Source organism: Carcharodon carcharias, assembly GCF_017639515.1.
Source record: "Carcharodon carcharias isolate sCarCar2 chromosome 27 unlocalized genomic scaffold, sCarCar2.pri SUPER_27_unloc_3, whole genome shotgun sequence".
Lineage (NCBI taxonomy): Eukaryota > Metazoa > Chordata > Chondrichthyes > Lamniformes > Lamnidae > Carcharodon > Carcharodon carcharias.
The window spans coordinates 1,118,948-1,142,188 of NW_024470646.1; the positions used below are offsets into that span (position 1 = coordinate 1,118,948).

Here is a 23,241-nt window from a genome sequence, read left to right on the forward strand (position 1 = left end):
AATGCATCAACAATCTCATTAGACACTTGTTTTTAAAGATGCGAGGATGAAGTACATTAGGATCTGGGATTTTTCAGTCTGCAGCTCCAACAATTTGCTCAGTACCATTTCCTTGGTGATGGTAATTTTCTTGAGCTCATCCCTGACATCCATTTCCTGATCTACAGCTATTTCTGAGATGTTGCTTGCCTCCTCTACACTGCAAAGGCACCCAGCTATAATGTTAAATTGTCCCATCATGCAGCAGCACTTTGGGTCTTTGTTTTGAAGAAATGGAATTTGGCTGTTCTCATTAGGAATGCTGGAGGCAGACTGATCAACAATGTCACCATCAAATGGCACAACATTGTATGGGGACCTTGCAACCATTGTGCCTATGCCAGCTTTTTACAAAGATCTTTCCAATTAGTCCCAATTTCCTTCTTTCTTTCCATGAATTAGAATTTTCCCCCTCTCAAGTAACTGTCCAATTCTCTTCTGAAGAAGGATTTTCTACAGAAACCATGAAATTTGCTTTAATTAACAAATATTCCATGACCCAATGACATGAAGAATTGGATTTGGATTCCTTATACATTTTTCAAAATAAACATTATTTATTTAAGCAACTTAATTCATGTCAAATTTACAATAGATATCTATCCTGATCAAGCATGTCTCCAGTATTTTCTCAGCAATGGTGACCATGCAACAATCATTGACTGTTGTAAAAACCCATCTGGTTCGCCAGTCCTTTCTGGAAGTAAATCTGCTGTCGTCCTTCCCTGGCCTACATGTGACTCCAGATGCACTGCAATGTGGTTGTATCTAAACTTCCCTTGGAAATTGTCCAGCAAGTCACTCAGCAGGGCAATTGCAGATGGACAACAAATGCTGGCCAGCGATGCTCATGAAGGAATAAAGATCTATCATAAAGACTGATGCAAAGGAATTATATACCATCTCTGCCAATTCATCATGTTCAATCATAGTATTGCTTGCGTCTGTCTTTAGAACCACACTAATATATAACTTGAGATGTGAAGTAATTGTTAATTTCAATTTGTAACCCTATTAATTCCTGTTGTTGACTGAATAAACTTGTGCACAGTCAAATTCAGTCTTTTCCAATTTTGCTGAATGTGTTTTGAGACAGAGGACAGAGAACATGTCATCTGGCTGTCACATACTATGTATAGTTAATAGTCACCAACAAGCGTGAATTCTGGAATTTTCCTCATACTTAGCCAAGTAAGCTTAGATAATGTTTCTTCCCGGTTCCAGCCTGAGTACTTTCGCATGCATGTGATTAAAAATTACACTACGGAAATAATGTGTAGAACGACAGGGACTGACTTAGAATATCAAACCATGAAGTCTTATTGCACTTCAGGACCTTGTTGTATGGAAGTACAATTCGGCTGAAAAACAGCCATGCGGCAGAGAAATTGATCGGACATTAGAATCACAAAAATAACATAGCACATTAGCAGGTCATTCAACAGTTCACAGATATATTAACAATCTTGCAGCAATTCGTCCCAATTTTCATCTCTTTCTCCACAGTGGCTCATTTTGCAGAATATCATTCAAGGCCTGGGGAAGTGCAAATGTCACATTGCTGAAAGGAAATAAATGTGGTTAATATTGAACAGCAAACAAGAATAATGCAATTTTCCCCCACACATAAGATGAGAAAATTTTGATAATATACTCACAAGGTTTTGAAGTTAAAAACGGACAGCAAGATTTTCTGCAGGTATTTAAACAGGAACAGAGCAAGTAAGGTGAATCTTGATCCATCAAAGAGTGAGAATGGGGAATTAAGAGTAAATAATGAGATGGTGGATGAAATTAACAAATATTTTGGCATGTCCTGGACTTGGATTTCAAGAAAACATTGGATAAGGTGCCATGTTAAAGGTAATTTCAGAGAATAAGAGCTCATGGTGTGGAGGGTAACATATTAGCCTGGACAGAAGATTGGCTGGCTGGCAGAAAACCAAGTGTATGCATGAATGGGTCTTTGCCTGATTGGCAGGATGTGATGAGTGGAGGCCTGCAGGAGTGTGCTGGGGCCTTGACTTTTTACAATTTACATCAATGACTTAGATGAGGGGAATGGAAGCATGGTAGCTAAATTTTCAGATGACAGGAAGATAGGTAGGAAAGTATGTTGTGAAGAAGATGTAAGGAATTTGTAGACAGATATAGATAAGTTGAGTGAGTGGGCAAAATTATGTCAGATGGAGCATAATGTGGGAAAATGTGAAGTTGTTCACTTTGGCAGGAAGAAGAAAACAGCAGAGTATTACTGAACTGGAGAATGACTGCAGCCTTCCGAGGTGAAAGGAGTTTCCAAAATGCAGGTCAGAGGCTAGGAATCCTGCGACGAGTAAGTCACTTCCTGATTCCCCAAAGCCTGTCCACCACTTACAAGGCATAAGTCAAGAGTGTGATGGAATGCTCCCACTTGCCTGGATGAGTGCAGTTCCCACAACACTCAAGAAGCTTGACACCGTGCAGGACAAAGCAGCCAACTTGACTGGCACCCCACCCACAAGATGCACTGCAGGAATTCACCAAGGCTCCTTCAACGGCACCTTCCAAACTCACGGCCACCACCGTCTAGAAGGACAAGGGCAGCAGGTGGATGGGAACACCACCACCTGGAAGTTCCCCTCCAAGTCACTCACCATCCTGACTTGGAAATATATCGCCGTTCCTTCACTGTCGCTGGGTAAAAAATCTTAACAGATACTGTGGGTGTACCTGCAGCGGTTCAAGAAGGCAGCTCACCACCACCTTCTCAAGGGCAACCAGGGATGGGCAACAAATGCTGGCCCGGCCAGCGAAGCCCTTATCCCCTGAATAAGAAAAAGATTCAGGTCCTGATGAATCGAGTAACTGTCAGATCTTGATGCGATGTTTGGTTTGATTTGGAAAATCCCTCCCATTTGGTATCTTGCAAAAAGGAGATTATGAAAAAATCCATCCCTGTCAATCCAAGATAGAAATTAAGAGACAAACATTTCTCTTGGTTTGAGTTTGCTGTGTGTTAATCCCCTGGAAAAGGAGTTTCCAGACACTCGGTGTAAACTGGGCTCCGGGAGTTTCTAATCCGGGTTTGGAGTCCTGCACCGGGTGTTTGTGAATCCTCCCAGTCCACCCTCCAGCTCCGTTCCGCTCCTGCACTCGCCCCTTTCTCACCTGCTGGACTTTCAATGCCACCACCGTCACCCCGATCCAGCAGCCAGACTGCGCATGCGTCACTTCCAGCCCAGCCCCGCCCCCTCATTCATTCCGATTGGTCGGAGGACCAGCCGCACCCTCGCAATCGCCCCCTCTTCCTATTGGTCCCAGCCCGCCGTCAATCATTGTGAGTTGGAACATGCGCAGTCCGAGGAGACGGGCGGTGAGAGAGAGAGAGCTCGAGCGAGAGGATTTAAATTGCGAGTTTTAGAAACACCGAGTGAGGATCCAGAGTCGAAAATACATCCGCGAAAAGAGACAGGGCAGACGGGCAGGCTTCATAAACTCACGGTGCCTGCACAGAACCCTCAATAAGGAGCTATCGGCCCCCGCGTTTCATGAAGCTGAGACCTGCCTCCGGAATTTAGGCCCGAGTTAACGGCCGCCATCTTTGTGAGGGGCACTGTCCAACAGGGCGCATGCGTCGCCGCCATGTTTACAGAGTCTGCAGATCCGGATGAATGACCCGCAGGAGGGACAATAAATCAGAGATGGAGTTTGGTGTGAAATCAATGGGTTGTTGTAAAACAGGAGATCAGGGTAACAGTCAGAAACAACAACAACTTCTATTAACATCATAAATTATCCCAGTGAGCTTCACAGGGAAATTATAAAACAAAGTGTGACATCCAGACACAGAAGGAGATATTAGGACAGGTGACCAAAAGCTTGGGCAAAAAGTTTTAAGGAGAGTTTTAAATAGTCTCTTGGTTGAACAGAACCTGAATATTACTAAAAAAAAGGACAAGCTGTCAAAGCTTTTCGACTTGCACTCATCAGGACAGATGCAAAGATACCAAATTTCAATGGGGACAACAATTTATACTGCATGAGAAAAAGGTGCTGATTGGTTGGCGCCATGGAGAATACAGCAAGGAGCTGTCATCCCCTGTGCTTTTATTTAATTCAACCAAAGGCCCCATGCCTGGACTTGTTCCTTCTGCCTACAGAGCACAAGTGCCTGTGTATAAGTGTAGCTTCTAGCAAGGGTACGTGAGCTACATTATGAGTCTAACTGATAATCTTTGAAATTTGGTATTCTTGAATCAATACTATGAGTGCAAGATAAAAATTTTTGACACTGTTTACTTTTATAATTCTCAATTGTCTGAAAGGAGGAAAGCGTAGTTGACAGGGAAAGGTATAAGGAGAGAATTTTAGAACTTGGGTTCGAGGATACTGAAGGTATGGTCACTAATGGTGGAGCGATTAAAACTGGGAATATGCAAGATGCCACAATTAGAGCAGTGCATATATCTCAGAGGATTGTAGGGCTGGAGGAGATTACAGAGCAAGGGAGGAATGAGGCCATGGAGGTCTTTGAAAATAAGGATGAGAATTTTAAAATCAAGTTGCTGCTTGACCAGGAGGCAAGACAAGTCAGGAAGCAGAGGGGTGTTAGGGTAATGGGCCTCGCTGTGAGTGAAGACACAGACAGCAGACATTTAGATAGCCTCAAGTTTACGGAGGGTAGAATGTGGAAGACCAGGCAGGAATAGTTAAGTTTGGAGGTAAAAATGGCAGGGACGAGAGTTTCAGCAGCAGATGCACTGAGACAGGGTGAGGTCAGGTGGAAACAGGTGACCTTCGTGATGGCAGAGACATGACGTCAGAAGCTCATCTCGAGATCAAGTGTAACACCGAGGTTGTGAACAGACTGGTTAAATCTCAGGTTGTTCCCAGGGAGAGGGATGGAGTTGGTATCTAGGGAATGGAGATAAGATCAGGGACTGAAAACAGTGTCTTCAGTCTTCTCAGTGTTTAATTGGAATTAATTAGTCATCAGGAAGAAAAGCAGAAACTGGAATGGACCATGAGACTGATCCCAGGTTTAACTTAGTTAGAGAAGGAAGGAAGGAAACCCTGGGAGGTTTGGAGAAACCACCTTCACGATCGCTCATTAAATCTCCACACACTAAGTATTGGACACAAGATTAATGTTTGCTATTCTGTATGGTCGGTCAGGGGGTTTCAGATTAATGTTTTCTCACGAGTAATTACTGAAGTGAATGATCAAACATATTGTTATCTCCAGTTGAACAAATTTGTGAAGTTACAGAAAGAATTATCCAAATCTCTGTTTGGATTTCAACACAGGGTGGAGGGAGAGTGTGTGGGACAGGAATTTGTAGCATTCGGGGAACAAAGAGAGGAAAAAACGTTCCATAGAAACAAGAACTGTCTGTTCTGAATTTCTATCCTGATGACTTTTGTAAACTCCTTTTACAGCGAATCGGAAGAGGACGATTTGCAGACGGGAAACTCAAACCAAACATCACATCAAGATCTGACAAAGCCACTTGATTCATCAGGACCTGAAAATCATCGGCTTTGAATGTGATAGGAAAAAGGTTTGCCTGTTCTGTCTGTGGGAAAATATTTCAAACATCAGTGTGACTGGAAAAGCACCGAGACACACACACACACCCAAGTGAGAGTGTTCCAGTGAACTGACTGCGGAAAGAGCTTTAACCTAAAAAAACAAATCATAGCATTCACAGCAGGGAGAAACTGTACATGTGTTCTCTGTGTGGACGAGGCTTCAGCTGGTTATCCAACCTGGAGAGACACAGGGACACATACACCATGGAGAAACCGTGGAAATGTGAGGACTGTGGGAAAGGATTCAATTGTCCTTCCCATCTGGAAACCCATCGACGCAGTCACACTGGGGAGAGGCCGTTCACCTGCCCCGAGTGTGGGAAGGGATTCACCCAGTTATCCCAACTTCTAACACACCAGCGGTTACACACTGGAGAGAGACCGTATACCTGTTCCGAGTGTGGGAAGCGATTCACACAGTTAACCAGCCTACTGAGACACCAGCCAGTTCACACTGGAGAGAGGCCGTTCACCTGCTCCGAATGTGGGAAAGGAGTCACTGGGTCCTCTGACCTGCTGAAGCACCAGCGAATTCACACTGAGGAGAGGCCATTCAGCTGTACTTCCTGTGGAAAGAGATTCAGGTCTTCATCCAACCTCAGTGCACACCAGAGAATTCACACTGGGGAGAGGCCATTTACCTGCTCCGAGTGTGGAAACAAAAACACTCAGTTATCAGCACTGTGGACACACCAGCGAGTTCACACCGGGGAGAAGCCGTTCACCTTCTCTGAGTGTGGGAAGGGATTCACTCGGTCATCCCAACTGCTGAAACACCAGCTAGTTCACAAGGGTGAGAATTTTAAAATCAAGTTGTTGCTTGACTGGGAGCCAAGGCAGGTCAGGGAGCAGAGGGTGTTAGGGGAACAGGCCTCGCTGTGAGTGAAGGCACAGACAGCAAACTTTTGGATGGCTTCAAATTTATGGAGGGTAGAATCTGGGTGACTAGCCAGGAATGTATTGGAATAGTTGAGTCTGGAGGTAACAATGGCAGCGATGAGGGTTTCAGCAGCAGATGCACTGAGACAATGTGAGGTAGGTGGTAGTATGGAGGTGGAAACAGGCGATCTTTGTGATGATATAGATATGAGGTCACAATCCCATCTCATGATCAAATGTAACACAAGAGGTTGTGAACAGACTGGCTTAATCTCAGAATGTTCCCAAGGAGAGGGAAGGAGTTGGTATCTAGGGAATGGATTCTGCTGTTATTGCTGCTGTTAATCACATCCAGGACTGAACCATGTTCATTCTGTCAATTGGGTTTGTTTCTACTGATGTTAATGATCCCTGTAACTGGGCTGGAGTTTAATATCCTGGACCTAAAGCTGATTGTGTTCTCGGGCTGCAGTGTCCCTTTAAGAACCGCTGTCTCTGATCTTTCCCCACAATTCTGGAACTTTAATCAGAAATTAGTTTACAACAAGATTCTGAACTTTTACTTCGATCCTAAATTGATCTTTGGTATAAACTCTACAATTCAGTGTGTGAGAGGTTCCACTGATTAACATCTCCAATTAGAAAGTGCTGATTAATCCTTGCTGACAATTCTTACTGATTTGCACATTACTCACAGTGACACCTCCATTATCCACCAGAAAGAAGGGGAATGGGAATTGGTGGGGAATCGACAGTCCCCAAATGTTACCCCTCCCACCTGGTACTGAAATCCCCTCGGCACGAGAACGGAGACAAGTTCAACCCAAGTAACAGACTGGAAGAAATTGCTGTCTAATTACTTAATAAAATCTTCAGAAGTGTTTGGAATATTACAAAATACCTCACTTTCTCTGTCATGAAGAAATCTTCCATAGCAGCTTGCTGGCTGACAAACACAGGACAGGCCTGTTATCTCTGCCAAGGACATGTCTCTAGCACAGGCCCTGAAACAAGATATTTCTAACCCTGATACAATTGGATCTCATAATCCATATGTAAACCAACTTGTGTAAAGGTTAAAACAGGCTCTCGAGAGCACAGAGATATTGACGTGATTCACACTGGCTTCAGGCCAATGCCCACACTCTGGCTCACACCAGTTAACCATTCAGAGGAGACTGTCACCACCAGCTACAGAGACCAGCACTCACTCTGTGTCATCCGTCCATTGTCCTCTGGGACCATTGAACCTTTCTCACCTGTCACGGGTCATGTGTTTTTCCTGTCTATTTAGTTTACGCATCATATTTAAACTGTCGCTTCCTAATAAACTACTTTAAAATCACCTCTGAGCTTCTTTTCGAGTAATCTGTGATTCCCAAGCCTAAATCTTACAAGTGATGTTAGGAGTGGGATCACATTGGTTGAGGTCATAGGCTTGAGAAGCAACAGTCTTAGTTAAACATGAATGGAGAAGTTCTTCAGTGAAGGTGTTGACACATTACCAGGAGCGAATGATAGATAGTCTGACAGAGAAAACTGGCGGGCTGGGGGTGAGAGATATCCTGGGGATTGGTGAAGAACGTGACCGGGATTACTAGTTTTTCCTCAATAGGATTTCTAAAGAGGATCAGAAAGGACAGATTAAGTTGAAGAAAGTCCAGAATCAATTAGAAAATATCCACAAGGTGGATGCTGGTGAACAGAGAGCTGGACAATCTTTAAAGTCTGTGCATGAACTTCTGATTGAACCAGATGTATTTACAACATGTCAATAATTTAGATTGTGTGAGATGATCGGCAGGTGGGGAGGATGAATCTAAGTCGATAATTATCACATTTTAGTGGAAAAGTTTTGATATTTACTCTTGGTGGCAGCTCAAGGGTTTGTGTTGTCGATTCTGATCATTCTGGTAGCTTTAGTATGTTATCTACGGTTTGTCGTCAAGAAATTAGGAAAACAAACAGGTAGCTTAGAAATAGTGAGGTTAGTCAGAAATCAGTTGTGAGAAATCAATAAGGATATTCCCTTCTCAAGATGGGGGGGATCTGTGAGAAATCACTGTCTATACAATCTCCTGAAATGTACTAAATATTATAGGAATAACTTCTGGCTTGACAAATGTAGGACAACATATCCCAATGTTATCTCATAGGGATTGGACTACGTAGTTAGGGAACAGAATTTGTAGTGGTGACCAAAGACAATGGCTTTTGTCTTCAATTTTCAATTGGAGGAAATTCCTGCTCATTCAGTACTGGATGTGGGATAAGCAGTTTGATAATTTAGTAACAGTGGAGGAATGGAGAGGGATGATGGTGAGGTAGAGCTGGGTGTTGTCAGTGTATATGTGAAAACTATCACGGTGCTTTTGGATGATGTCACCTAGTGGCAGAATGTGGATGAGAAGTAGGAGGGGCCAAGGATAGATTCTGTTTTTAGGATGGGTCAGGATGGTGGATTTAAAGGTAAGAGGATCAGTACCAGAAGAGAGAGAGAACTGATCACAACATCAGCTAACATGGAGAAATTGGGTGATCAGTAGTTCAGTGAGAGTGGGGTCAGTACAGCAGAAAGTAGGTCTCATGGACATGATGAGCTGTGAGAGAGCATGAGGGGAGATGGGAGAGAAACTGGAGAAAGATGTGGGTTCAGGGCTCGGACAAACGGGAACTTTAGAGACAGTTTATCCCGGTGGGTTAGTGGAAGGGAGGGAAGCAGCAGAGGCAGCTGATCAGATTGTCTCAATCGTAGTGACAAATGAGCTCCTCACACTTGCTGTTGAGAGATACTGTGTCGAGATATTGAAAAGATTTGACACATTGTGTTTAACACAAAGCTAATTTATTTGACTTTTATCCAGAATATAAACCCCAATAACTGACGTGGAGTTTATTAACAGAAAAGCAGAAAAGAGACTTCAATGAACATGGTTCACTCCTGGAAGTTATTTCACAATATCCAATCACTGTAGTTACTTGTGAACTCGCTGGTGTCTCAGCAGATGGGATAACTGAGTGAATCACTTCGCACTCTCGGAGGAGCTGACTGGTCTCCCCGCAGTGTGAATGTGCTGGTGTTCAGTGAGGTGAGATGACCAAATGAACCCAGTCCCGCACTGAGACCTGAATGGTCTCTCATCAGCGAGAACTCACTGGTGTGTCAGCAGGTTGGATGAGGTAGTGAATCCCTTCCCACATTTGGAGCAGGTGAAATGGCCTCTCGCAAGTGTGACTGTGCCGATGAATTTCCAGCTGGGATGGGTAATCAAATCCCTTCCCATAGTCCCCACACTTGCATAGCTTCTCCCTGTTGTGTGTGTGCTTATATTTTGACAGGTCAGATTATTGGCAGAAACCTCGTCCACACACAGAACACCTGTACGGTTTTGCCTCACTGTGAACGGTGCTTTTTCCTTCCATTTTCAAAATCCGATGATATTCCAGATTATTAACAGATTATTGTATTAACATCGGCAGAAAGAGGCCTCAGTGAACATGGTTCAATCCTAGATGTGGTTTCACAACAAAATCCAATCATTGTAGTTACTTGTGAACTCGCTGGTGTCTCAGTAGGTTGGATAACTGAGTGAATCCCTTCCCACACTTGGAGCAGGTGAACAGCCTCTCCCCAGTGTGAGTGCGCTGGTGTACAGTGAGTTGAGATGATTGCCTGAACCCAGTCCCACACTGAGAGCACTTGAACGGTCTCTCATCAGTGTGAACACGTTGACAGCGCATCAGTTCCCCAGAACTTTTATACCTCTTCCTGCAATCTGGGCATTTAAAAGGTCTCTCGCCAGTGTGAACTCATTGATGGGATATCAGGTTCCCAGAACTTTTATGGCATTTACCACAATCTGGGCATTTAAAAGGTTTCTTGTCAGTGTGAACTCGTTGGTGTATCAATAGGTTGGATGAGGTAATGAAGCCCTTCCCACACTCGGAGCAGGTGAACAGCCTCTCCCCAGTGTGAATTCGCTGGTGTCCAGTGAGATGAGATAATTGCCTGAACCCAGTCCCACAGTGAGAGCACCTGAACGGTCTCTCATCAGTGTGAACACGTTGATGGCACATCATTGCACCTGAACTTTTAAAACACTTCCCACAGTCTGAGCATTTAAAAGACTTCTTATCAGTGTGAACTCGCTGGTGTGTCTACAGAATGGATGACTGACTGAATCCCTTCCCACACTGGGAGCAGGTGAACGGCCTCTCCCCAGTGTGAGTGCGCCAATGAGTTTCCAGCTCAGACGGAAATCTGAATCCCTTCCCACAGTCCCCACATTTCCACAGTTTCTCCCCACTGTAAACGGTGCTTTTTCCTTCCATATTCAAAATCCGATGATATTCAGGTCACAATAAATTAGGCGACTCCATCAGATCGAGATGTGATGTTTGCTTTGAGTTTCCCGACTACAAATCCTCCCCTTCTAATACCCTGTGAAATTGATTTAAAACAGAAAAAAGTGAGTGAGAGAAAACTCACAAAAACAGGTTGTAAAATTGGGCTGAATGAATTTAGTAATTTGTGGGGCCGGCACTAGCTAAAAGTGACCATGAAAGCTGCCAGATTGTAATAAAAATTCAACTGCTTCACTAATGTCCTTCAGGGAAGGGAACCTGCCAACTGATCTAAGCCTACACAAGACTCTGGCCTACAAGGGAGCAGAGGGAGAGAGAGGTGGGAGAGGCAGAGAGTGAAGGGATATCTACAACACAACAAGAACTTTGAAAGAATCTCCAGAAACCGCAACCTCCACCACAAAGAAGGACCAGGTTGACAGGTGTATGTGAACACCATCACTTCCAAGATCCCCGCCAAGTCACACACCGTCCTGACTTGTCTGGGTGAACAGAAATTTCCTCCATTTAAATATTAGGAAGATTGAAGCCATTGTCTTCAGTCCCCGCTACAAACTTCACTCCCTGACCACCGGCTCCATCCCTCTGCCTGACAAAAGTCTGAGGCTGAACCAGACATCCATAGGGACATAGGAGTAGGCCATTCAGCCCATTGAACCTACTCCATCATTCAATCTGATCAAAGTCTTTTTTCCACACTATCCACATATCCCTTTATGTACTTGCTCAACCTGTCATCCATTCCTTTGTTCCCTCTAGTGTAACTATCCTAACACACTCCTGGCCGGCCTCCCACATTCAACCTCCCTGTAATCCAAAACTCTGCTTACTTGCACCAAGTTTTGTTCACCCCTGTACTCACCGACTTACAAAGGCTCTGGGTTAAGGAGAACCTCAATTTTAAATTTCTCATTCATGTTTTCAAGTCCCTCCATGGTCTCTCCCTCCCTACCTCTGTATTCTCCCCCAGCCTCACAACCCTCCAAGATATCTACACTTCTCTAATTCCAACCTCCTCAGTATTCCTAATTTTAACTGCTCCACATTTGGTGTATCCCCCAGCAGCTGCCAAGGCCACAAACTCTGGAATTTGCTCCCTAATACTCTCCACCTCATTCTCCTCCTTTAAGATAATCCTTAAAACCTACCTCTTTGAGTAAACTTTTGTTCATCTGCCCTGATATCTCTTCATGTGGCTCAGTGTCAAATGTTGCTTTCCTATGATCCTCTGAAATGCCTTGGAATGTCCGATTACACAAAGTGGAAGAGAAATGGACTATAGCACAGGAAAAACAATTCCTGAAAGATAATGTGGGAAGGTAAAGCTAGTGAGCCAGCAGCACATGGTCAGGGGATGCACAGCAGTGGAAACCTCATTTAGACACAGTTGACAAAAGGAACAGTAAAATCCTAAACATAGTTAAAATATACTCGTAATTAATGACAGAGAAAGTTAGACAATGGCAGAGAGTTGATCAAGGAGGGCAGAGATGAAACAGAGCAATGGATGGACATGGAATTAGATCCACAGTAAAGGAGCCACGCAAGCCCCAGAGCCAAGTAACCTCTCACAGATAACAGAGCACAGCACTAAAAGCTCTAAATTGTAGGTGAATGGTCAAAAATACTCAACAGTTTCAGTTTTCAATTTTAAACTCTCCTGCTGGAGCCTGCAGCTGGAAAGATATCAGATCCACTGGAATCAGTGAATCTCCCTGTTGAGGAAATATCCGGGGAGCGAGGTGATGTCACAATGTAATTGTCGATGTGTGATGATGTCAAAGACACAAACACAGAACACCTGGGTCTTTGCAAACCAGGGATCACCACACATTATGAGGGATGCGAGAGGGTGCGGAGGAGATTTACCAAAATGGTTTGAGGGATGGGGGACGTTAATCGTATGCTTAGGTTGGTGAAACTGTGGTTGTTCCCCTTGGAGCAAAGTAGATTGAGGGAAGATTTAATAGAGGGCTACAAGATTATGATCGGCTTAGATAAGGTAGTTAAAGAAAAGCTGTTCACATTTTCTGATTTTAAAATAATTACAGGACAACAGATTTAAAATTTGGGGCAAAATCCACAGGAATAATGTGAGAAAGAAATTTTACACAGCGAGTAGTAATGACCTGGAAGTCAATACTTAATTTCAGAGACCGATAATATTCCGGCTCCAATGAATAGAGTGACTCTGTCAGATCTTGATGTGATGTTTTGTTTATTTCCCTGCCTGCAAATCCTTCCTATTTAAAATCTGGTAAAACGATTATAAAAAATCCTCACTGTCAGTCCAACAACCTTTCACCACACTAAAACCTTCAATTTGTAGATGAATACTCAAGAATACTCACTGTTATCGAATTTAAAATTCCCTGTGGGGAGCCTGCAGCTGGAAAGGTATCAGAAGCCTTGGGGAGTAGCTGTAAAAAGAGATCATAAAAGTCGACAGTGTCAGTCCAGGTTAGAAGTTGAGAAGAGAAACATTTCTCTTGGTCTGAGTTTGCTGTGTGTAAATCCTCCCCTTCTAACCCCCTGGAAAAGGAGTTTCCAAAATCCATCCCGGTCAGTCCAGGAAAGAAATTCACAACATTCTCTCCTCCTACCTGGATCGATGACCGCGCATGCGCCCAGCTGCACAGCCGCCCCCACCCCCACCCCCACCCCCGGGCAGAGGGAGAGACACAACCATTGCCGGTCTGTTCGCTACAAACGCGGGAGCGATAGTTTGATATTAAGGCTCTGCGGCCTGCACCGAGTGTTTATGAAGCCTCCCTGCCCACTCCGCTGGCTCCATTCCTCCTCACACACCCACTAACTCTGTTATTCTGCTGGAGACGCCATCTTTTCACCTGCTCCCTGCGGCTCCGGTCACAGAACAGCACTGCGCATGCTCAGGGAGAAGACCGTAATGCGCAGGTGCCAATTACATTCTGCAATGCGCATGCGCACAGCCTTGGCGGTCAGCAGAGGGCACTTTCTCTTCCGCTCTGAATGCTGGGTGACAGGTTCGCCATTGGGTGTCTATATTTTGTATGTAAAATTATTTTTTATGATCCGATGATGACTGGGGAATTAGGGTCAAGATGTAAAATCATTAAATCAATTGACACAACAAAGTGCACGTGCCTCTACCATACTTCTGTCCTGTGTGTAATTAACAACAGAACAAGATCCTACAATTAGATAAAAGCAAAATACTGCGGATGCTGAAATCTGAAACAAAAACAAAAATTACCTACAGTTGGATGCCAATTCACTGGATTCTTAGCAGGTAAGGTGAGGAAATGATTTTTCCTAACATGCACTGAACTTTTAAATTCCGTATTATTAGTAAGAATGTGCCTATTGTGGATTAAGTCTTTTGAATTTTTATAACTGGTTTGTTAACTAGTGGCCAAATTTTGCACGCATGAAGTGCCTAAATTTTCTCCATCAGATATGACTGCTGCTGTGTCAACTAAGCAGATGATTAAGTGAATCTATTTTCACATTCGGCTGGTGAATGATGTTTTCATCATGTCACTTTACTCAGGAGTGTCCAGTTGAGACTTGGATCTTGAATCCTTCTGGAAATGAGTTCCATATTCACATCCAAGGAAAAGAGAAAAGTGATGCTGTAAATCTATAATAGAAGCAGAACATTTTGGAATTCAACACAGATCTGGGAGCGTCTGTGGAGAGAGAGAGAGACATTTTTCATTTCAGGTCTATGACTTTTCAGTGGAACTGTATTGAATCAGTGCCCAAACCTAAGAACATAACTCTGGCTCTCAATCCACCGACATTCCATAAGACCATAAGACATAGGAGCAGAAATTAGGCTATTTGGCCCTTTATTTTGAGGCTGTGCCCTCGGGTCCTAGTCTCTCCTACTAATGGAAACATCTTCCCCACGTCCACTCTATCCAGGCCTTTCAATCAGATCCCCCCCCCCATCATCCTTCTAAACTCTAAATTCCCAAATATTCTGAGTAGTTCCATCACTTTGTGCTTTTATTTCTGGTTAAAGACGTTGCTTATGAATTTGGACATTGGATTTACTGGTGATTAACTTAAGATTCCTGTCTATCTGCCAGTGGAAGCATTTTCCAAACCCTTTTCTGATATTAATAGCTTCGATCAGGTCCTCTCTTACCCTTTTTTCTAGAGAAAAGCTGTTTAACCTGTTCAATTGTTCTTGAAAGTTATAACTTTTCAGCTCTGGCATCACTTCGGTAAACCTTTCTTGCACCTTCTCTAGTGCTTCTAGATCCATCTAATAAGATGAAGACAGTGCAAATTGGAGTATCAAACTCATCATTGCCCCGCAAATGCCTGTATAATGGATGGATCGTTATTGCAGTGGGAGAGAGGAACGTTGTTCCAAATTGTTATTCATCAAGCTGTATTTCAGCCATTTTCCCATCAGCAGAACTTAAGATGAAAGGAACACATCCAGTGAAAAAAATTAGAAAGTTGGTGTTACTTTTGTTTGTACCTTGCTCACTCCAGTGTCCGGTAAATGCTGCTCAAAGGTTTAGTGACCGGGATATAAGCTACCTGCGTTTCTCTGAACCTCTGCTCGGTGTATTGGGAGGTTTGGCCCAGGTTGGAGTATCTTGTGTCCCAGGGATGGGCATTAACCCGCTGACTGAAGCTGCAGTCACCGCTTTCTGCTGGCAGCGGGTGATTGGAGAATGTGGGGCAGATTATTGCTGCTTTTCTGCTTTTCCCTGTCTCACTCACTGTGGAGCTGAGGAAGAGCAAATCAGTGATGTGTTTGTTTGGATCCAATAACTTCATAGATTTTGAAAAGGCTGGATGCAGGTACATGGTAGTTCCAAAAATTCTTTCATTATATTGCGGATTAATATTCGTAAAAATAGCTGTTTTGTGGGAATTGGCTGGATAACTGCAGAGCTGGCAATATTTGGGGGATATTTTCTTGCAGCCAAATGACCATCCAGAATTGAGTGATATTGAATGCGGACAAAAATCGTGACAATATTCACGCTTGGGCTGACAAGTGGCAAGTAATCTTCACATAACACAAGTGTCAGGCAATGACCATCTCCAACAAGAGAGAATCCAACCAGCGCCCCTTGATGTTCAATGGTATTACCATCCCTGAATACCTCACTATCAACATCCTGGGGGTTATCATTAACCAGAAACTGAACTGGACTGGCCAAATAAATACTGTGGCTACAAGGGCAGGTCAGAAGCTAGGAATCCAGTGAAAGGTAAATCACCTCCTGATTCCCCAAAGCCAATCCACAAGGCACAAGTCAGGAGAGGATTCTCTCCATTGCTTGGATGAGTGCAGCTCCCACAACACTCAAGAACTCAGCAGGTCTGGCAGCATCGGCGGAGAAGAAAAGAGTTGACGTTTCGAGTCCTCATGACCCTTCGACAGAACTTGAGTTCGAGTCCAAGAAAGAGTTGAAATATAAGCTGGTTTAAGGTGTGTGTGTGTGTGTGTGTGTGTGTGTGTGGGGGGGGGGGTGGTGGTTGGTTGGGGGGGGGGGCGCATGGAGAGAGAGAGAGAGAAGTGGAGGGGGTTGGTGTGGTTGTAGGGACAAACAAGCAGTGATAGAAACAGATCATCAAAAGATGTCACCAACAATAGAACAAAAGAACACATAGGTGTTAAAGTTGGTGATATTATCTAAACGAATGTGCTAATTAAGAATGGATGGTAGGGCACTCAAGGTATAGCTCTAGTGGGGGTGGGGAGAGCATAAAAGATTTTAAAATATTTAAAAATAATGGAAATAGGTGGGAAAAGAAAAATCTATATAATTTATTGGAAAAAAAACAAAAGGAAGGGGGAAGCAGAAAGGGGGTGGGGATGGGGGAGTGAGCTCAAGACCTAAAGTTGTTGAATTCAATATTCAGTCCGGAAGGCTGTAAAGTGCCTAGTCGGAAGATGAGGTGTTGTTCCTCCAGTTTGCGTTGGGCTTCAGTGGAACAATGCAGCAAGCCAAGGACAGACATGTGGGCAAGAGAGCAGGGTGGAGTGTTAAAATGGCAAGTGACAGGGAGGTTTGGGTCATTCTTGCGGACAGACCGCAGGTGTTCTGCAAAGCGGTCGCCCAGTTTACGTTTGGTCTCTCCAATGTAGAGGAGTCCACATTGGGAGCAACGAATGCAGTAGACTAAGTTGGGGGAAATGCAAGTGAAATGCTGCTTCACTTGAAAGGAGTGTTTGGGCCCTTGGACGGTGAGGAGAGAGGTTTACTGCCACTGCTCTTCAAGAAATGCCTACCTCCTTGAAGAAGTTCTGTTCTTCTCTGCGACAAGATTTCCATACCTCTCTTTTGCCTTGCTCACCTTCATTGCTTTCCATTTCCCTCCTGGTGTTTGGCAAGGTGTTTACTAAAACCCGCTTTCACAGCCATATCTCCTTTCTCAGTGACTGTCTCCGTCTCCGACTTACCCCACGTGGATTTCAACTGAAATTCCACCCCTCATGTTTCGAACCCACCCAGGATTACAGGTATCTCCGGGACGTAAAACGTTTCTCGGACTGCTGTTCCCGTCACATTCTGAAATCCACACTCAGTGCCATGCGCTGCCATATGAACACCCTCGACCTCTCCCTCCAGCAGCCTCAACAAGAAACTTGTTCTCTTTCTCTCAAGTGCTAAGGAACGCAAGCTCCAACAAATCATTGACACCAACGCCCATCTAGGACCCTCCACCCCTGCCTGTCCCTCTGTCCCCATCCCATCTTCCAATCCCAGCCCCAGCCGTGTATTCACTATACCCCCTGACCTTCCCCTCTCCAATGCTGAACATTCAGTGCTCAGCAAAGGACTTCGTTTCATACCCTTACGCCCTCACCTCAATGAATTTTGGGCTTGGCATGATGCTGAACTCTTCTTCCGCCGTCTTCGTCTCCAGGCTCAGTTCTTTGGGCAGGATTCCTCTCCCCATTCAACGGATCCTTTCACCCACCTCCAATATTCTCCCTCCACCTGGACCCCTCCCTCTGGATTCTTACCTTCTCTTGACCTTTTCATTGAGAACTGTCGGCGCGACATTAGTCGTCTCAATTTCTCTGCTCCTCTCACCCATTCTAACCTGTCTCTCTCTGAACTTACTGCACTCCATTCCCTCAGGTCCAACCCTGACATTGTCATCAAACCCGCTGACAAGGGTGGTGCTGTTGTTGTCTGGCGCACTGACCTCTACCTCGCGGAGGCTAAGCGTCAACTCGCAGACACTTCCTCCTACCTCTCCCTGGACCATGACCCCACCACTGAACATCAAGCCATTGTTTCCAGGACTGTCACTGACCTCATCTCCTCTGGGGATCTTCCTCCCACAGCTTCCAACCTGATAGTTGCCCAACCTCGGACGGCCCGCTTCTATCTCCTACCCAAAATCCACAAACAGAACTGCCCCGGTAGACCGATCGTCTCAGCTTGCTCCTGCCCCACAGAACTCAATTCTCGTTATCTTGACTCCCTTCTCTCTCCCCTTGTCCAGTCCCTTCCCACCTACATCCGTGATTCCTCTGACACCTTACGTCACATCAACAATTTCCAATTCCCTGGCCCCAACCGCTTCCTCTTCACCATGGACATCCGATCCCTCTACACCTCCATCCCCCACCAGGATGGTCTGAGGGCCCTTAGCTTCTTCCTCGAACAGAGGCCCGAACAATCCCCATCCACCACTACTCTCCTCCGTCTGGCTGAACTTGTTCTCACGCTGAACAATTTCTCCTTCAACTCCTCTCACTTCCTCCAAATAAAAGGTGTGGCTATGGGTACCCACATGAGCCCCAGCTATGCCTGTCTCTTTATGGGGTATGTGGAACATTCCTTGTTGCAGTCCTACTCCGGCCCCCTTCCACAACTCTTTCTCCGGTACATCGATGATTACTTCGGTGCCGCTTCATGCTCTCGTCGGGACTTGGAAAAATTTATTAATTTTGCTTCCAATCTCCACCCCTCCATCATTTTCACGTGGTCCATCTCTGACACTTCCCTTCCCTTCCTTGACCTCTCTGTCTCAATCTCTGGTGATAGACTGTCCACCAATATCCATTAGAAGCCTACCGACTCCCACAGCTACCTCGACTACCTCGACTACAGCTCCTCACACCCCGCTTCCTGTAAAGACTCCATCCCATTCTCTCAGTTCATTCGCCTCCATCGCATCTGTTCCTATGATGCTACCTTCAAAAACAGTTCCTTTGACATGTCCTCCTTCCTTAACCGAGGTTTTCCACCTACGGTCGTTGACAGGGCCCTCAACCGTATCCGGCCCATCTCCCGCGCATCCGCCCTCACGCCTTCTCTTCCTTCCCAGAAACATGATAGGGTCCCCCTTGTCCTCACTTATCACCCCACCAGCCTCCGCATTCAAAGGATCATCCTCCGCCATTTCTGCCAACTCCAGCATGATGCCACCACCAAACACATCTTCCCTTCACCCCGCCTATCGGCATTCCGTAGGGATCGCTCCCTCCAGGACACCCTGGTCCACTCCTCCATCACCCCCTACTCCTCAACCCCCTCCTATGGCACCACCCCATGCCCACGCAAAAGGTGCAACACCTGCCCCTTCCTCTCTCCTCACCGTCCAAGGGCCCAAACACTCCTTTCAAGTGAAGCGGCATTTCACTTGCATTTCCCCCAACTTAGTCTACTGCATTCGTTGCTCCCAATGTGGTCTCCTCTACATTGGAGAGACCAAACGTAAACTGGGCGACCGCTTTGCAGAACACCTGCGGTCTGTCCGCAAGAATGACCCAAACCTCCCTGTCACTTGCCATTTTAACACTCCACCCTGCTCTCTTGCCCACATGTCTGTCCTTGGCTTACTGCATTGTTCCAGTGAAGCCCAACGCAAACTGGAGGAACAACACCTCATCTTCCGACTAGGCACTTTACAGCCTTCCGGACTGAATACTGAATGCAACAACTTTAGGTCTTGAGCACCCTCCCCCATCCCCACCCCCTTTCTGCTTCCCCCTTCCTTTTGTTTTTTTTCCAATAAATTATATAGATTTTTCTTTTCCCACCTATTTCCATTATTTTTAAATATTTTAAAATCTTTTATGCTCTCCCCACTCCCACTAGAGCTATACCTTGAGTGCCCTACCATCCATTCTTAATTAGCACATTCGTTTAGATAATATCACCAAATTTAACACCTATGTGTTCTTTTGTTCTATTGCTGGTGACATCTTTTGATGATCTGCTTCTATCACTGCTTGTTTGTCCCTACAACCACACCAACCCCCTCCATTTCTCTCTCTCTCTCTCTCTCCGCGCACCCTCCCCCGCCACACACACATTAAACCAGCTTATATTTCAACTCTTTCTTGGACTCGAACTCAAGTTCTGTCGAAGGGTCATGAGGACTCGAAATGTCAACTCTATTCTTCTCCGCCGAAGCTGCCAGACCTGCTGAGTTTTTCCAGCTAATTCTGTTTTTGTTTTGGATTTCCAGCATCCACAGTTTTTTTGTTTTTTACAACACTCAAGAAGCTTGACAACATCCAGGACAAAGCAACTCATTTGATTGGCACTACAACCACAAACATTCACTCCCTCCACCATGGACTCACGATAGCAGCAGTGTGTATCATCTACAATGTGCACTGCAGGAATTCACCAAGGCTCCTGAGACACCATCGTCCAAACTCATGACCACTACCACTTGGAAGGACAAGGGCAGCACTTAGATCGGAACACCACCTCCTGGAATTTCCCCTTCAAGTCACTCACCATCGTGACATGGAAATTATTGCTGTTCCTTCACTAGAACTCCCTTCCTATCTGCACTGTCGGTGTACCTACACTACATGGTGACTGTAGAGGTTCAAGAAGGCAGCTCACCACCACCTTCTCAAGGGCAACTAGGGATGGACATTAACTGCTGGTCCAGCCAGCGAACCCCACATCCCGTGAATGATTTCAAAAAACGTGAAAGATTTCGAACCACAAACCCTTCAGTTTGTAGCTGACCAGAGACATCACTCTTCATTCCCCTCTGATTCTGGTTCGGGAAGCGTTTGATACAGTAGATAGGAAGAAATTGTTTCCACTGATGAGGGTCAGTGACTAGTGGACTGGGATTTAAGATAATTCAAGAAAGACAGACTTCATTTATATAGCGCTTTTCCCGACCAGCGGACGTCTCCAAGCATTTTCTGGCCAATGAAGGACTTTTTTTGAAGAGTTGTCATTGTTGTGATGTAGGAAACATGGCAGCCAATCACCACTCAGCAAAAAACAGCAATGTCATTATGAGCGGATGATGGGTTTTTGTGACGTTGACTGAGGGATAAATACTGACCAGGACACATGGCTGTGAGATCAAGCACCTCCTCATTTTTCTCAGTCGGTGTATACAATCTAATTCCCCTTGCTGTACAACCTGTTACAGAGGCTGCTATGGAAAAGAGGGAAAGGTTTGCTACAGCTATACAAATCCCTGGTTAGATCACACCTGGAGGAATGTGTATAGTTCTAGGAACAGCATCTTACGAAGGATCAATATTTGTCTTGAAAGTTTCAGAGGAGCCGCATTGATGAGGTTGGTGGGTTTTGGAAATTGAAAGTTGTACATCCACAGCTTGTGGCACTATTTCACCTCACTGTTCACTTCCTGTTCCTGTCTAACACACTCGATGCTGTTATTGGCTGAACAAGTCTTCTGTGTTTTAACTAAACATGTTATTACTTTGGAAGGAAGAACGGGGAGAGACAGTATAAATTGCAGAGTTTCAGAGAACAGGTCGGGTCATGGCAGTGACAGGACTGGCAGAAGGTCCACTTTCCCTGATGTAACCATTCTATGATATTATACAAATAACGTTACCTGAACAACACATGCCCTAGCTGTGGACCAGTCTTTAATGTGATGGATTTGAAATCCAGTTGTGTTTCCTCACGGAGGTTCGAATCTTGCCAGCTGTGCATCTCATTATTTCTGCTCTTAAACGTTTGCCTTCAGAATTCAATCACATTCAAATGGAGAAAAAACCCACCCATGTTCTTTTTTTTCCATTTATTTAGCAAGGGTCTGAAAATCTCCAGCTGGAAGTGGAACCAAAACGGGGCCAAGTTGGAGACATCCTTGCTTTCTGGGTCTTTGTCTCTCCTGAGGCCTCTGTCACTCTCGGTGTATATGTGTGTCTGTATTTCTCTGTTTGTGTCAATGTGCTTCAAGGGGGTGAACACAATTTACCAGCAAAAACTTTATTTACTTTAGCTGTGCAACTTCATATTGAACTGTTACTGAGAGAAATATCAGGGTGAAAGATGCAACAGGAAATTGTGTCTTTCTCTGACTGGGCTACCACAACAACTTATATTCATAAAGCACCTTTAACCTGTAGAAATGTCACAAGGCATTCCCCAGGATCATTATACACCAAAGTATGACAGCGAGCCACATAATCGGTTAGATGACTAAAAGCTCGGTCAAAGGGGGAGGCTTTAAGAACACAAATTTCTGGTAACTGAGGATTTGATAGCTACAGAGAACTAGGTTTGCTGATAAAGGTAGAAATTGAGAAACAATAGGTTCAGTGGAATGAGAAGTAGTTGTGAAGAATTTGAATAATTTCAAGAAACTGCGTTCTTGCTAGTTACACAGAGCCAGATTTGTTGGAATAGAGAGAAATTGAGAAATTGAAGGTTTGGCTGAACAATGAACATTTGGAAATGAACACATTGTTAGGAAACGAGATATTAATGTAGATCGACAGTAAAAATTATTGGGGACGGTGAAATTGATTGAAATGAAGAAACAGGTACAGCCAGTGAAAGAGCAGATGATGCAATTAGCTAATCCCATGGAAATTTGAGATTTTGTAAATATTGAGAATGAGATATATCTGCAGATATCGAAAATGCTTCATTTTGCTCATTTGCTAGAAATTGACAGTTTGACAGATACAGGGAACCAGGTTCACTGAAATTGAAGGATATGGAGAAATTGAAGTTGTGGTGAACATGGAGAACATGCAAATTAGCTGAAACTAACAAATTTCTGGTAACTGAGGATTTGATAGCTACAGAGAACTAGGTTTGCTGAAAAAGGTAGAACCTGAGAAACAATAGGTTCAGTGGAATGAGCAGTAGTTGGAAATGAGGAGATTGCTAAAACTAAAGACATTTATGTAGATAGGAAAAAGAAATTAATAGAGATAGCAAGGTTGATGGAAATAGTGAAACTTGTACATTCGGATAAGGAGCAGATGCTATTAGCAGCATATTTCATGAAAATGTGAGATTTCTCAAATCTGGGGAATAAGACCTATCTTCGGATGGAGAAAATGCTAGAAGCTGATGAATTTTTTGAAATTTACATTTCGCTAGGTTCAGAGAAGCAGCTTTGCAGAATTTGAAGGATACAGAGGAATTGAAGGTGCGGTGA

At 44.5% G+C, this 23,241-nt stretch overlaps 1 protein-coding gene and 1 long non-coding RNA gene across 4 annotated transcripts; one reads left to right on the forward strand and one right to left on the reverse strand.

Annotated features, from left to right (window-relative positions):
* Positions 1-574: 574 nt before the first annotated feature.
* Positions 575-13,758, reverse strand: LOC121273931. 2 transcript variants are annotated; one of them, XR_005942129.1, is made up of 3 exons: positions 13,666-13,758; positions 13,209-13,277; positions 575-1,600 (listed from the first exon to the last, which is right to left on the reverse strand). It is a non-coding gene; the product is annotated as an uncharacterized LOC121273931 (long non-coding RNA). The 2 variants fall into 2 exon arrangements; XR_005942130.1 differs by having other exon boundaries at positions 13,674-13,750.
* On the forward strand, positions 3,350-7,483 carry LOC121273929 (gastrula zinc finger protein XlCGF49.1-like). 2 transcript variants are annotated; one of them, XM_041181054.1, is made up of 2 exons: positions 3,350-3,821; positions 5,461-7,483. In XM_041181054.1, the coding sequence occupies exon 2, from the start codon at positions 5,749-5,751 to the stop codon at positions 6,493-6,495; it is 747 nt and encodes a 248-aa protein (XP_041036988.1). In that variant the 5' UTR covers positions 3,350-3,821; positions 5,461-5,748; the 3' UTR covers positions 6,496-7,483. The 2 variants fall into 2 exon arrangements, with proteins under 2 accessions (XP_041036988.1, XP_041036987.1); XM_041181053.1 differs by having other exon boundaries at positions 3,350-3,771.
* Positions 13,759-23,241: the final 9,483 nt, after the last annotated feature.